Genomic DNA, 15,614 nt, shown 5'->3' with positions numbered 1-15,614 from the left:
ACATTTTTGGCAGTGTCATTTTCCCTGACAATTCCCGGTTTTCCCGGAATTCCCGGAGCGTACGAACCCTGTTAGTTGCACAACACAGTCATAGTTGGGTACCAAAAAATTTCTTTGCGGGAAAGGCAAAAAAAGAAAAAAAAAATTTTAGCTACTATGCTACTATTCATGAACCTATGAGTAAATAATAGCACCAGAAAAGTATACAAAGAATATAACGGTACCTCAAAGAGTCTGAGATCAGCAGGTACTCTATCACCAATACCAAGCAATACTACGTCTCCAGGCACTAGATTCTTTGCTAGAAAATTTTCTTTACGTCCTTCCCTAAGGCTAGAAAAGAACCATTGAAAGTTAATATTAAAATACAATGGGAAAATAGATAGATACAGATCCATTTTTAAATTATGACGTAGGGTAATTTTAAACAAAAACCAAGTCTCATTTTCTACTTATATTTGGCACTTAGAATCATATCAAAATAAATTGAAAATAGTTTAGAAAAAAATGTTTTGGGGTTTAGCATCAAGACTTCTGTCCTTCTTTTACCTTTGAGAGAGATGCGTCAGCAAAAGAAAATATCAAGTTAGGGATAGACCACACATTAACTGAATAAGGATGTTGGATAATCTTCTGACCACTCAAAATTTTGTGGTTCGCCTTTTAAAATCATTTTCAAAAGTTAAGTATGGGTTTAGTAAGATGATAGTATGGTATGAAATACAACATAAAATTTGGGTAGACATACAAGTTAAAATGAAAATTACACGGTGCATCCCCATTTCCCCTGCAAGACCTCTATTTTTACAACTGTTAGTCCTAGATTCATACCTCCAATTGCAAAAATGATCAAAATTAGGTGCAGAGTTAAGATATTGAAAGTCTGAAGCAAAAAAGAAAATCCTCATATACATAATAGACAATTCACTGATCGAGTAACGTTTCTGACGTCACCAACAATGAAACTCGCGAAAAATTTGACAATATTTTCTGGCAATGTTGACATGCAGGGAAATGCTTTATTTTGACATAGTCGAACTGGATCCGGTAACTTAACTGTTTTACTGATAGGACTTATTTTAGGAAGACGAAAAAACAAAAAAAGGGTTAACAATGAATGCTATCTACTGGAGTTTAAGGTAATCCACTAAAGTTAGGGTTAAAATTTCAACTATCAAAATATCAAACAGGCAATTGCTTCGTTCAAATGTAGAAGCAATTTTCATCCTCATACCTTGACGGGAGATTTTCCAGTTAGTAAATAAATACGAATTCTAATTTATTATTCTGACAAATTTAGGGAAAATACTCCATTGCAAAATAGTTCCAACCCAAAAAGTTTGACATTAGTATGACAAATACTCCCAGCGAGACTACAGCATTTTGTGACTTACACCACTTTACACTCATAGTCAATAACACTTTTGGGAGGAAAATATAGTGGCTAACAAAGGCTTTAAATTATATGTATGCGTAGAGTGTGTATTCACAAATTGTAAAAACTTTTGTGGTATGTTTTTATCTATCACAGCATAACATTTGCATTTATTTTTTAATAGCAATGAAAAAAATAATATTTTGTTTTTTTACTTCGATGACCTATCATTCTTCTGAAGATAAGTTGAAATCTCAGCTGCCACTGCTGCACAGTCCCTCAAAATTTTGAATTCCAATATCTCCTTCAGTTTTGGTCTCATATGTTTCCAACTTTTTATGTTGGCATTATTTTTCAAGAAATTTTACCAAAATATATGTTAGAGGACCTAGAGTCTGTATAAAAGTTAGATTTCATATTCTTTTATTCACAACATTTCTTTTCTGTTTCAAACTTTTAATATCTTAACTCTGCACCTTGTTATGACCATTTCTGCAATTCCAAGTACATTCAAACCTGTTTTTGTGTGGTCATATTTTGTGCGAATTTGTTTGTGCAATATATGAAAATTTTAGTCAAATTAGGATTCAACTGACGAATTTGTTTTTTTAAACGAGTGCGAGGTAGTATTTTCAAGTGACGACAAGGTATCCCGATGGGAGGTCACAGTGAGCATCCAAAAATTTCCTTATTCGGGAAATTTTGTTTGACTATTAGGCAAAATTATCATCACTTTGTTTATTTTGATTTCGTTTAAAGAACTTCCTAGTTATTGCATAAGTTTTTGGGTTATTTTGGACATGATACTTTTTCTATGGTGTCCCTATCCAAAGCATAGAAAAAATATTTTTTAACTGTGTTGCAGAAACACCTTTTCATAGCTAGTTGTGAAATTTCGAACAATTTTTTTTTATGCGGTCCCTATCCATCGCATAAAAACAGGTTTGGGTGTATGCATCTAGAACTAATGGAATGGTTACGAAAATAAAAATCTTGCAGGTTAAATTTAACAAGAGAGAAATGGGAAATTCGCAACTCCAACGAACTATAGGGGGCACTGAAGTCACTGTCTAATGGCGGAATTGAAAACTACAACAAACGCACATGGTAACGAAGAAAATGCTAAAAGTGTTGTGATTTTTGTTCGTACGTATGATTTTTTCGCTTTATTCTTTTTAAATTAATTTTCAAAGTCTTGTGGATATTCTGGCCCACGTAGAAAGAAATGAGAATTCAAGAAGCATTACTAAACGTCAAAGATTCATGCAAACTACGTAGTTCGTAGTTCTAAGCAGCTATTTCCACGATGTTGAATTCGATATTTATCAATTCTTGATAAAACTAAATAATAATTGTGGCCTGACAAGAATAACAATTAATGCTAGAAAATTCAATGTGACATTACAAATTGTTATCGAAAGAAGATGATACTTTTTTGCCTTGCTTGGCTAGCGCTTATTTTTTTTTCCATTTGTAGTTGAGTTATTTCTCTCGAATTCCCGAATCGGTTCATTTAAAAATTTTCTGTTTCGATTTTTCTAATTTCTGAGTTACGATTTAATTGTGTCATGTTATGCAAATCATCAACAAAATTCTCACGGATATATGGTGGTAGTTTTCTTTTCAGTTGATTGACCATTATTTCCTTTCACTTATCGAATTCTGTAATCTTACTACCATTTTATTCCACTCATGATAAAAATTAAAAATGGTTTAACTAAAAACGCGAAATCTCGCCAAGGCTACTTTGCTCGCACAATACTAAAAATTAATAACCCTAAACAAATTTGGCGAAACCTTTCAGCTGAGAATAAAAGGAATAAAGTAAATTCTTTCTCTGTTATTCATTTTGTTCTACGATAATATATTCAAGAAAATATTTTGCATACTGTCCATTCCAACTAAATGCTGCTGTAAAATATGGTAAGTTTAATTAATTTAAGATTAAAAAACCCCCCATATTCTTACAAATTCATACAAAACAATAAAAAATTTTACCTGGTATAACGTTATCCAATTTTGTTAATCCACAGTTTTCTTGTTTACGCTTCCACCATTTAATTCTTTTTTGAAAGAAATAAGGAAAACTAACATTATTTTGAGAAGCTCGAGAATACTACTAAGGGACGAATTAATTTCTGTTGTTGAAGGCGTTCTTAGACATGTTGAATGCGTTACTCAGAACAAACTGACCGCGTTTACGTCAACAGACACACGTGATGCGCAACGTGGCAATGTTTTAGGTGCAGACGCAGTTTTATAAATCACCGCAAGGTAGCGTATTCGAGCGCTGGAGTTCCGAATAGATACTAAACAAGATTAAAATAGGTCACAATAATTCTACAGTAAACTTAAGCAGGGTCAGTAGCATTAGTAAAATTCTAATATGAGGCATGAAAGTAGACAATGTTGGAACTTAAACATACAAAACAAAAAAAGAAAAATAACAAATAAATACACATATTGCATTAAGAACATCATACAACATTATTTAATTAGACATAAAATGTTTAGTTGAAGTTACATTTGTCAACAGATTTAGAAATACGTCATCGGAGGGAAAATGGACACTTACCATGTACAGGTGGGAGGTACTAATTTATTAAGTTCTTCAAGTGATTTTTCTGATCTATATTCCTAAAATGGACACTAAATTTTAATTTAAAAACAAATACATAAAATAATATTATAATTATGAATAATTCTTTAACACAGAATTTCTCACTTGCAACATTCAAATTAACTAATTTGACTAGCATACATTCCTTTAAAATGTTCATAACAGAAAAACAAGTTTAACTTGGCAATTGGGTTTTGGAATTTTTAAACCCTGGTATTACAGTAGAATAAATGTTGCATGTTTTGAAGTATTGGCATCCTGCCATCACACTTCTCAGTAGTACACAAACGGTTTTTCACATAGTCTTAAACATACAAATACAATTACAAATGTGACGACCAGCAACAGGCTCTGGGCGTAGCTAAGCTGATCCTAGTCAATTAATTAGTCCCCAATAAAGATCAACGGCCCTCTACCCACTTGCTCATTGCAGCCTCATCCGGTAAGCAGTTCCAAGTACCCACAACACTACTGAAGTAGCAATTCTTCCTAATTTACAGGTTACCCCGAGATTTTAATAGTTTAAAACAATGACCTCTTCTCCTACATTTGGTACAAATATTTAATTCATAAACATCATGCACCTTGATTTAAATAATTGATGTTGTTGTGCCCTCCCAGGGGCACAACCAGGGGGGGGGGGCACAGGGCCGTGCTCCCCCCCCCTCCCCAGAACGCTAAGTTGAACAATTTTCAAAAATACTCTTTTTTTTTATTCGAACGAAGATGAAGGCGCTTTGAGAAAACAAAGTGGTTTCAAAGTAAACAGGGACGACGAGAGGTCATTTAAAACTTCCCCCTCTCTCCTTTTTGGCATTTATTTTTTCTGTAGTTAGGAACTCATTTGAAACGTCAGTGACTACAAGATCGTATCTTCTTCCACGTGACAGTTGATGGTTAAGCAGTAAATCTGAGGAGAAAAACTTCGGGAAACAAATTCACCACCACTTTCTTTTTTCTCGGAAACGCTCCCGATTGATGACGGGTGAAAATGTTATTATGCTGCTAGGGAGACTAAAAAGATGCCTGCTTGGCCGCCCGCACACAAGTTCATCGTAACTAATAATAATTTTTAGTTACCAGGGGATTTACTTTTAAGGAATTTTACTAAATAATATTTATAATAATAATATATATTGATGTAAAGAGACAGAGAGAGAGAACACTGATAGAGTGTTGTGAAAAAAAATAATGCCCCCCTAAAAATATTTTCTGGTTGCGCCCCTGTCCCCTCCGACTCAAAAGCCACGTGTGGGCCGATTTGTCTCAGTTATTCGGTAGGCCTATTCACTTATATAATCATATTGATGAATGACAACGTGCCTGTAAACTTAAAAGCAATTGTTACTTTTCACTGCATAAGAGCCTAAAATGTTATTAATCTAGATTTCTTAAACTTCCTGCCCCATGTAGCAACTATATATTTGAACTAACTTAACTTCATAAAACACAGGTAGTCGAATGGGGATGCTCAAAAAAATGATTTCCATCAGGATTTCAGATTAATGCAGCAATTAGAACAGTTGATTTTGAAAAGCGTTTGACAAATTTCCAGTTTCTGGCTTGGATTGCATTTTCTACTCAAATAAAAAGTGTTTTGTGGAGTTTTTTTTTTTTTTTTTTTTTTTTTTTTTAAGTAGAGACTAACATTTTGTTCTTTTTTTAACTACTTCCCAATATTTACTTTGAGAGGGATTATATTTATTGTATAAGTCACATTAGTTTATTGTGCATACAAATGATTCAAGATCCAAGTGACCTAACATAAACCTAAACCACATATCAGGAGGGGCGTGCACAGAAATTTTGGGGCCCGTCACAAATGACTTTTACAGGCCTCCCTCCAAATTGCTACACATAAGTTTAACAAAAATAATAAAAAAAACTTGGGAAGTATTTAAAAAAAAATAACACAAATTTAAAAAGATAATAATTACCTGTACAAATGCAACAGTTACAACAATAACAATAGCCTGTTGAACAAAAAGAAAATTAGTTACATTGCTATAGTTTTTTTCCATCATACTTTTTTCAATTAATCTGTTTCATATAACTATAAACAAAATTTCACAACTCAAAGATCCTAGAAATTTCATTCGCTTTGACACTTATTCAAAATGAACTGAACACTAAAGTTTTTATTGAAAAACCATCTAAAAAAAAGCTCTATAGTGAAAGAAAGCAGGTCCAGAGGAATATTAGCATAATTAGTGTATTTGGAAAAAGCTATTTGGGGGAAGGGATCTCTTTTTTATAGAGAAGATGTCTTGGTTGACAGCAGTAGTGTAACTTCAAATTTTCGGTCCTCCCCGCAAATTATGAATCTGGGCCCCCCTACTAAAAATCGTAATTATCTATACTTTTAATATTTTTTTTAACATACTTTTTTTTTTCAAACATTATATATTTTTATAAATATTGAGAGAAAATTAATAATTTGCATAGAAATAGGGATTGCGGTGGAGTTGCAAAAATTCTTCTGAAATTCTAACTTAAAAAACAGAATTTTAGACTTTATTTGGTAGAAAGAAGATTCAGGATCTTTCGCCGTTATTTTTTCGAAAGACAATCTTTGTTAATATTAAATAATGGGGAGATAGAAGGGTTTGAGAGAGGGCTTTTACTCGTTAAAATTATTCGAAATGAGATTCCTAAAAACACAATTGTAGGCGACAATGATGACTTATGGAGAAAAAACTGAATTGGAGACTGTCCAAAAATTTTTTGAAACTGAAGTTCCAAAAACACATTTTTAGGCGAACTTAGGTGATAATTAAAAGATGGAAAGTTTTGGGGACCTTTTCTTTGTAATTTTTTTTTTTAACTGAAGTTTTAAGAATGATTATAATCTATCCTTAAATTGCCTTCTTTGAACTTCAATTTCGAAATTTCCGGGGCAAAGTTCCATCTTTTTCCTTAACTTCATCGAAAGTGGTCAACAAATTAATTTTTAGGCTGTTAAAGGAAAAGTGGTCAAAGATGAGGCTTCGGAAATTTTTTTGATATTGAAGTTCACAAAGCACAATTTTTTTGATGTTTCATTTTAGAAAATTTTCAACTAACAGCTCAGCAAAGTAATTTTAAAAAAAAAGTACTTACAATTTTATAGAGAGTTGTTGTGTGACGAATCTTTGAAAAACACAATATACACTCAGGGTCCCCGCTACCAGCAATGGGGCCTGGTACCAATTTTAATTCTGGGCCCGATATCACACCCTCCCCCTTCCCACCATTGCATATTTTTCTATCGTCACTTCATTTCTTTTCACTCACATACTTCACAATAAATAATTTTAAATTGCATTCACATGTGATGTTGCATTGTCTAATTACTTCTGAATTTTTAAATTTTAATGTAGATTTTAAAACTTTAATTTGAAGTTTGTATAAAAATATATTTTCAAATACAGCAGTAAAAATTGGATACTTGGTCATGACTAAGATAACATGATATACTATGAATTTTCAGTATTGCGAAGTCGGAAGGACCTAGGAAAAAAGTTTGAATTTTGAAATAAAAAGTTCTGTATGTTAAAATTAAAGCAGAACAATGGCACCGGCATGTGCAAAAAAGTCGAAATATTAAAATATTATTGAATTAAGAGTTGAAATTATTACCACACATGCATATCGCACTTGACTCCAATAATCAACAGCTGGAAGGAATTATTGAGTTTCTATTGTAAATATAAATTAATAATCAAGAATAACATATACATCATATAATCTCCCCAAAAATTAGTTTTTCAATATATATATGTAAATTTATTTCTGTACGTTTGAATTGCTTTAACATCCAATGAATACAGGTATACCTATTTGGATCACAAAATGGGCATTTAGTTTCTTTTTTGAACATTCACTAGCATATTTCCATTCTACGCACTTTCTTTGTCGCAAACTTGTGCATGACTTTTACGTAGTTACGCCACTGGTTGACATATTTTGTTAGGTTAAAAAAAAAGTCAGTTCATATAACTTATGCCAGCTTAATTTAAAAAATAGTCAATTTGCTTCAGAAAAAAAGAAGTTTTACAGATAATTTACAGTATTTTTTCAGTAATAAACCAACAGGGCCGCACAAGCTAACAGGAATTACCGCACAGGTCAACTAGGTCTGGACCTGGGGCCCCAAATTATTTAAAAGAATTATGCGTAGCATTACAACTATATGGAAGATACATGTATTTTTAAAATAACAATAAAAAAGTAATGACATTGTTAATGGGAAAAAAAATCTTCCTTAAAAGAGAACTTTTATTCATTGTGCCAGCAGTGAATTTACCATGTCAAAAGTATAAAGAGTCACAAAGGAGATTAATAACTCATGATAAATGATTTACATAGTTCTGTGATAGACCATGGCCCCATTTAATTCTTATAGGGCGTGACAATCACTGAAACTCATGGCAACAAAGAGGGCGCTACAGGGAACTCCTATTTCCATTAGGTTGCCATTGATTGGTAGATGCAGGGGCTGGAACTAACGTTGCACCACTTGGCATAGAGTAATGACCAATAGCTAGTCTATCCAAAATGGTCTACAAATGTTGCACCACTTGGCATAGTCTACTGACCAATAGCTAGTCTATCCAAAACGGTCTGCGAAGGTTTGACCACCTGGAACTAACGTTGCATGGCTTGGCATAGTCTACTGACCAATGGCAAGTCTATCCAAAAAGGTCTAGCAAGAGGCGTTTTCCTATCAATGCCTCTTGCAGTCAAAATAGGCGACGGCCAATCAAAAATTAACAAACTTCGAAACATTGATATTGATTGGTGGATGCTTAAGAGCATCATTGTTGCATCAGTTTAACACAGAAAAGTCAGAAATTGTCAAGGCCCGTTAAGCGTCAGCGCCATCTAGTCGAGCCATGGATAGACAAACAGGCCCACAAAATGCATTCCGATGAGCCTCAAACCTGTAAATCGGCCATTGCATTCTGCCCGAGTCTTCAGGGGACCACCAAATTATTGCGGGCCTAGGGCGTTAATTTTAGTTAGTTGGACCATGTAAACCAAGTACAGGGGACAGTGTTCCTCAAAACTACAGCACCGACTAATATAGATTTTCAGTATATAACCTCATTTACTATTTAAACATTCTATCACCTACTGTATTCAAATTTACTTCTTCCTGGCATCAAAATGCAATAAATAACTAAAATATGGAGACAAAGGCAAGCAACTTAACTCTTGTACTTAAAGAATGAAAACTGTTAGGGAAAATTAAAATTTAATGCTAAATATAAAAATTTTTAATCTCATTTGTTTAAAAAAAATTATTAAGAATTTTTTTGCACATAAAGAAAAAAAATTAATGCTTCTACACCTTTATTACTATGAACTCAAGCATTTCATCAGCTCCAAGCTAATTGCTAAGTTAAATGAAATATCTCATTGGGAAATGTGAGAACAGCTATCTTTTCCCATAATTCTTGGTATAACCAACTATTTGGTAATGCAGAGGAAACACTAAGCATGTGCAAACAGTGTGACTACACATTCTAAAAATGCAAGCTGCATAAAAGGGTCCAACAAACTCTTATTGCAAGGGCTAATGTAACAACTGTGGTAATAAACATTGTACAAACAACCTTATGACGCACAAATACGCCAACCTGAACTGTGCACACATGTTTTGCTGTTAAGAAGTACTGTTTTAACTCCTTCACCACATAAAAATATTTGAGCTTTGAAGACTTATTTGTATTAGTCACGTATAATTTACATTCCTCAAGCTCATATCTTTTTGCAGTGCTAAAACATTCCTTATAGCCTGGAAACACGTGTCTGCATTTTATTTTGTGGGTTTAAGCATTATAACCATGTCAACACCATATTCATTATTTTGTAAAAAAGAGAACTTTATCATTTTTAATTGGTAATAGTTTTTGATTTAAGTTTACAAATTGTTTGATTATTTATTACTAAGACTATAATAAAGAGAACAAGCAGAAAATAATAATTTAGAAATATTTTTTATACTTACAGCTGTAATACTAAATGCATCATCAAATTGCTGCATACAAATACTAACCAATGCAGATCCAAGTAATAAAAGAATCAGAGGATTCTTAAACTAAAATAAAAACAACTATATCAGGAAATATCATTGCAAAAAAAAAAAAAACTAATTACTTTATCTCATTTTCTAGAATTTAACAAAATATAATGATAAAGTTTGGTTGAAAATATTCAAAACTAAACTTTTAAGTTAAAACAGTAAAAAGGACTGGCTTTTGGGGTAAGTGACCTGTGCCACAGCCTAAGGCGGCAGGTTTTAGGGGTGGCAAATTTGATAATGGAAAAATGTAAGGAGACAAAAAAAGTTTTTTATTTATTTATTTTTTTTAATTAAAAGCCCAAATTTGTTTTAAAGTTTTTTTTTCCTTTGCAGCAATACATGAGAGTATACTTGATGATTTAAAATATATGTACATAATATTAAGGCAAGGGGGGCGGCACATGTAAACATTGCCTGGAACAGCAAAATTTCTAGAGCATTGGCAGTGAGATAGGGATTCATTTCCAACAATGCAAAATGCTATTAGTTTTAATGAAATAACTAATAATAATAACTTTATCACACAAAAATTCTTATTTTGAGCAAGAAAATTCACAATTTTTTTTTTTTTTTTTTTTAGATTTCCGGGTGAAATCTAAAAATTGTTATCTTTGAATCTAATTGTTCCTTAGTTGAAAGCTAAAAATTGCCTTATGTGATCAATTTAAGCATAAAAAGCAATTTAAGTTGATCAATCGAAATACCAATATGTAACTAAAACAATTTAATTAGAGGGGAGTCCTGAGCCTAGTATTAGCTGGATGAAGCCTCACAACAGAGCAAACCTAACCTTGAGATGAATTTACTTTAATTCAATTTGGGAATAATTCTGATATGAAAAGCCTTCTTTACATCACACTATTTTACTAAGAACAATGAAAGAAAAACTAGCTCCAAAAACATGAATGGATGCAGAGTTAGTTAATATTCATATAAGCTAAATGAATTATATGTATGAAGATATTTAAACTAAAATTGTACTTATACATTCACTATGTAATGGACATTTTGTTAAGATTGAAAGAAGAAATATTTAATATTAAGTAGAAAACACTTCACGAATAAAAGTTAGATATAACAAAAAGTGCATTTACTTTTACATGTTATAAAAACTTGACTTTAAAATTTCTGCTCGATAAAATATATTTTATGGGCAGGGGGATGAATGAGCCACTAACAAAATATGAAAAAGTATTTGCATAAACTTATTTTAGATGCCACTAATAGATGGAGCTATTTGTTCAATTTTCAATTGTTTGAGAGAAGTCATTTTTCCACTAGAGTAGGATGATCAAGAATCTGATTGAAAAGTTATTTTCCCCCTTTTCAGTAAAATAAATACTAGCTAAAGAATATCAATTCTTTCACTGCATATATGTTTGATTGCATGTCTTTCCTCATCTGTAAACTAATTTTAAGATGTATTTTGATGCTGTTTGAATTTCATGTATTAAAAAGACCTGAATATATTCCAGAAGCATAGGTGGGGCTGAATGGGTTGACAGTCGTCCCTTGCTACTTCGCGCTTCGACTTTCGCAGCTTCACTACATCGCAGTTTTTCATTTTTTTTTTTTTCAAGTATAGTAATTAGCCTTTTTTATTCAGTTGTGTAAACTTTTTCCTACAAAAGAATAACAAAGTATGTCTTCAAAGTAAGGTAAGCTCTTCTCAGGGGCTGTAGTTGTACTAGTTGAGGAAGTGGAGGTGTAAAATCCCCGAACAAAGTGTAGGAATCGCTATTTCATTTAAACCGTTAAACACTATAACTGGAAAGTATAAATTACCAGGGGATAAATACAACTGAAAATGGTGTTCAACAGTGTACCAGCTTTTTAAGTTAGATGCGCAATACCTTTAATGAGGATAAATGCAGAAAAAGAACGGGGACACATGCGATCACTAACTGGCAATTAATTCTGCATCGAACAAGTTAAGCTATTTTCATAGATTAGTAGTAGTGTGTAAGAACTGCATGTGTGTATGTAGTTTTATTTCCCAATACATATAAGATATCTATTACGTCTAATATATCTCATTTTCTCATATTTTGTGTAATATATTAATGCAAATATAATGGTGGCTTAGGGTGCTGTTTCATGTCAAAGGGGGTCTAACTATTTTAAAAACCTATTTAAATTGCCCTAAGTAAGCTAATGCGCTCCAGTTAGGAAATATTCGGTTTATAAATACAGAATCCTACTTCGTGGAAATTCAGTTATCGCGGTAAAGTCTGGAACGAATTAACCGTGATAAACGAGGGTTGACTGTATATATCATGGTTATGGATGGGCCACCAAAATATGAGATTTTCTTCCTTTTTTTCTGATTTTCCCTTTAATATTAAACATAACTGGCTGTCTGAGATTTAGATTATTGTCTTGTTAGAAAAGGTTATTGTAATTTCAAAAATTTGCACATTTTAACCCTAAGAAACATTAGCTATGAATTAGAATTAGAAACACAAGTGAAATTATAAACGATTAAGATGAATTTTCCAGTTATTGACCAGTATCTGTAATTCACAATTTGGATTTGATATAAGTGGTTCCATTCAGTATTTAATAAATAGGTTGGATTAGAATTGTGTGCTTTTGCTTTGTTGATTTTTTATGATTTTTTGAAAATGTCCTATTGTTTGCTTTTGTAGGCTGGTGCATATATTTAAGTATATTTTTTTAATTATTAGTTTGTTTGAAAATCTAAATAATAATTCTTACTTATTAATAACACTTTGTAAGTGTTAATATTGAATTTTACCAAAAGCAATAAAAGTTTTAATTATTAAAAATATATAAAATTTAAAAGTACAATTGTAATGAAATTGTTAAACATTTTTTTTTTGTATTTTTATTTATTTAAGAGGTTTTTTTTTTAAATATCAATTCCACATGTTTTCATTGAATTCATTCAGTGGCCCATTCATTGCCTTCAATGGCCCATTCAGCCCCATGGGTGGGGAATGAATGGGCCAAATTTCTATGATTTTATTCTCTATTATCATTTATAATAGACAGTTTCTAATCCAACTTATATGACTTTTTTATGTCACTACATAAGTAAAGTAACTAAAGATCCAATTCTGAGCTTAAAAAAAGTATTAGAAAAAATTACAAAAAATAAAAACTAAAAATATGCCCATTCATTACCAGTCTCCCTTACCTTTTCAATTTCCTCAATTTCAATTCTGTCTTGCAAGTATATTTATTTAGTCACTTTTGATCTCAATCTCCCAAAAGCTAGTCATATGGCCGAGGTAAAAAATAATAACATAATGACTAAGAAAACGTGTCAAGAGTTTATAACATACAAAAATTAATGCACCTGATTTCGATGAGAAACTTGTATTTTTAAAAAGTAGATTGCATGCATAAGAACTTTTAGCATTCCACGCAAAAACTCTGGATTCGCCTCATGAAGGTAATGACAGACTTCAATGACATTTATTCATATACAAAAACATGATTTGTATTAATTAATCATTATTGCAACCTGTCATGATTTTATGCAACATACTTTTTATATCAAATCAAATTTTCGAATCATATACAGTGAAGCACCGTTTATACATTTTTGAAGGGACTGTATGAAAAAAACCTTGTAAATAAAAAAAAAGTATAATAGGTGTAAGTTAATGTTAGACTTTGCAGGGACCAATTCAAACTAGTATGTTGTGGCCATCATGAAACTTTCTTCTATATATTTTTTTTTTCTGATCCCTCCCCATGCTTGATGAGGAAGCAATATTCCCAACAAAAACAAAATTACACATGCAAAAACTTGACGACCATCCCAATGTCTGAATTATTGCAAAAGCAAAGCAAAGAGCGAAAATCGAAAGTTATTTTAAAAGCCTTGCTGGAATTAATTATAAATATTTTATTTGTTAACAAACATAAGATGGCAACAGTTAAAAATTTTAAATCATTGAGATAATATTTCCTATCATTTCCATACAATTAAAATCACTAGAAATACGCAGACGACAATCTATTACGATTTATCTTTCTTATTGTTGCATTAATAAAAATATTTTTATTCGCAAAAAAAAAAAAAAAAATCAACACCTCTTGGAGCGATCGGCGTCAAAATTGAACCAAAGTCTGTTTACATATGGATTCACATATATTTCAAATTTCAACCAGAACGTAGCATTACTTCTTGAGATAGGGCACTCACAATGGAAAAAAAGAACGGCGATTGCGCTACCCCCCCTTTTTAGCTGTTGACACCAAAATGAAATCAGAGCTTATACCCACTAAGGGATACTTGCCGATAAATTTTTCTTTCATTCCGTTCATTATTTCTTGAGATACAGCAGTCACAATTGACGACAAGAAACGTTCTATAGCTCAACCCCCGTTTGAGTTATTGACACCAAAATTGAATCAGCACCTGTTCCTGTTAATGGCAACATATGGACCAAATTTTGTTTGATACCGCTAGTTACTTCCTGAGGAATAGCAAGCACGCGTAACTCAAAAAACGTCCTATTGCTCCACCCCCCTTGGAGAAATTCGCGCCAAAAACCAATGGGCACAAGTTCACATAGGGGCACATATGTGTATCAAATTTCGTTTGATTTCATGCGGTAGTTTTTGCTGTAGAGCGGCCACAAAAAACTGGTCACACACAGACGTGACACACACACATACACACACACAGACAGACAGACAGACATTTTCCAAAAATGGTGGAAATGGACTCAGCACACCTTAAAACAATCGAATCTGTCAAAATTCGAAAATTTGCACGAATCCAATACTTTCTTCTATATATTAGGTATAGAAGAAAGTAAAAACATATAATAGATAAAAACGTATAAAAGAGAAAAGTATAAAGGATGCTTCACTGTATTACATTTATTCATTGTTTGAACGAGCTTGTCAGACCAACATAAAAATTTAAATGAGAAGCACAAACCTCAATTTTCTTCAAAATACTCCATTCTTTGAGTAACAATTTTAATACTTAACAAAAGTAACATTTCATATTCCAGAATGGACAATTTACACCAAAAGTTTTGACTTAAAAGTAAGCTTTCTATCTAATTACAGACAATAATTTGAGACGAAAGAATAATTTTTGTTTCAATAAGCTGCACAAGCACTTTAAGATAAGTCAATTCTTGTATACCTGTTCTATGTATTTCTTCCATAATGGCTCATCCTGTGTCACCTCAAACTCATTTGGACCATGCAAAGCCAATCTGCGATTGGCTTCTTGCCAAGACAATCCATTATGGATATTTGTGTTAAGTAGAGTGGCCACCTCATCATATGTACAGCGGCATGCTTCCTCAGTACGCAAGCAACGCATTCCTCTCTCGTCATTCGGTTTCTTCTAAAATTGAAATGTTGGATGATCAATAACTCCAGCATTTTATATTATAAGCAGGACAGCTTAAAAAATATGGGCAAAATAATTAACCTAAATATTAATTCTCTATATAATTCATCATACATAAAGTAGAATCTCAATTAACAGCAGTGATTCAGACCAAATCTGCTTTGTTAAATTGAAAATCCGGCATTCAAAAATAACTGTCACGAGT

At 32.2% G+C, this 15,614-nt stretch overlaps 1 protein-coding gene across 1 annotated transcript in view; it reads right to left on the bottom strand.

Moving 5' to 3' along the window:
- The window catches only part of LOC129224220 (calcium-transporting ATPase type 2C member 1-like), a 71,129-nt gene that overhangs the window by 54,717 nt on the left and 798 nt on the right, over window positions 1–15,614 (bottom strand). The window contains exons 2-6 of the mRNA XM_054858643.1: window positions 15,197–15,403; window positions 9,988–10,077; window positions 5,933–5,968; window positions 3,951–4,012; window positions 225–333 (exon numbers count right to left, since the gene is read on the bottom strand). Coding sequence (XP_054714618.1) covers window positions 225–333; window positions 3,951–4,012; window positions 5,933–5,968; window positions 9,988–10,077; window positions 15,197–15,403 — 504 coding nt within the window. The remainder of the gene's footprint in view (window positions 1–224; window positions 334–3,950; window positions 4,013–5,932; window positions 5,969–9,987; window positions 10,078–15,196; window positions 15,404–15,614) is intronic.

Source organism: Uloborus diversus, chromosome 6 (assembly GCF_026930045.1).
Source record: "Uloborus diversus isolate 005 chromosome 6, Udiv.v.3.1, whole genome shotgun sequence".
NCBI classification, from domain to species: Eukaryota; Metazoa; Arthropoda; class Arachnida; order Araneae; family Uloboridae; genus Uloborus; species Uloborus diversus.
This window is presented reverse-complemented; position numbering and strand designations above follow the sequence as displayed.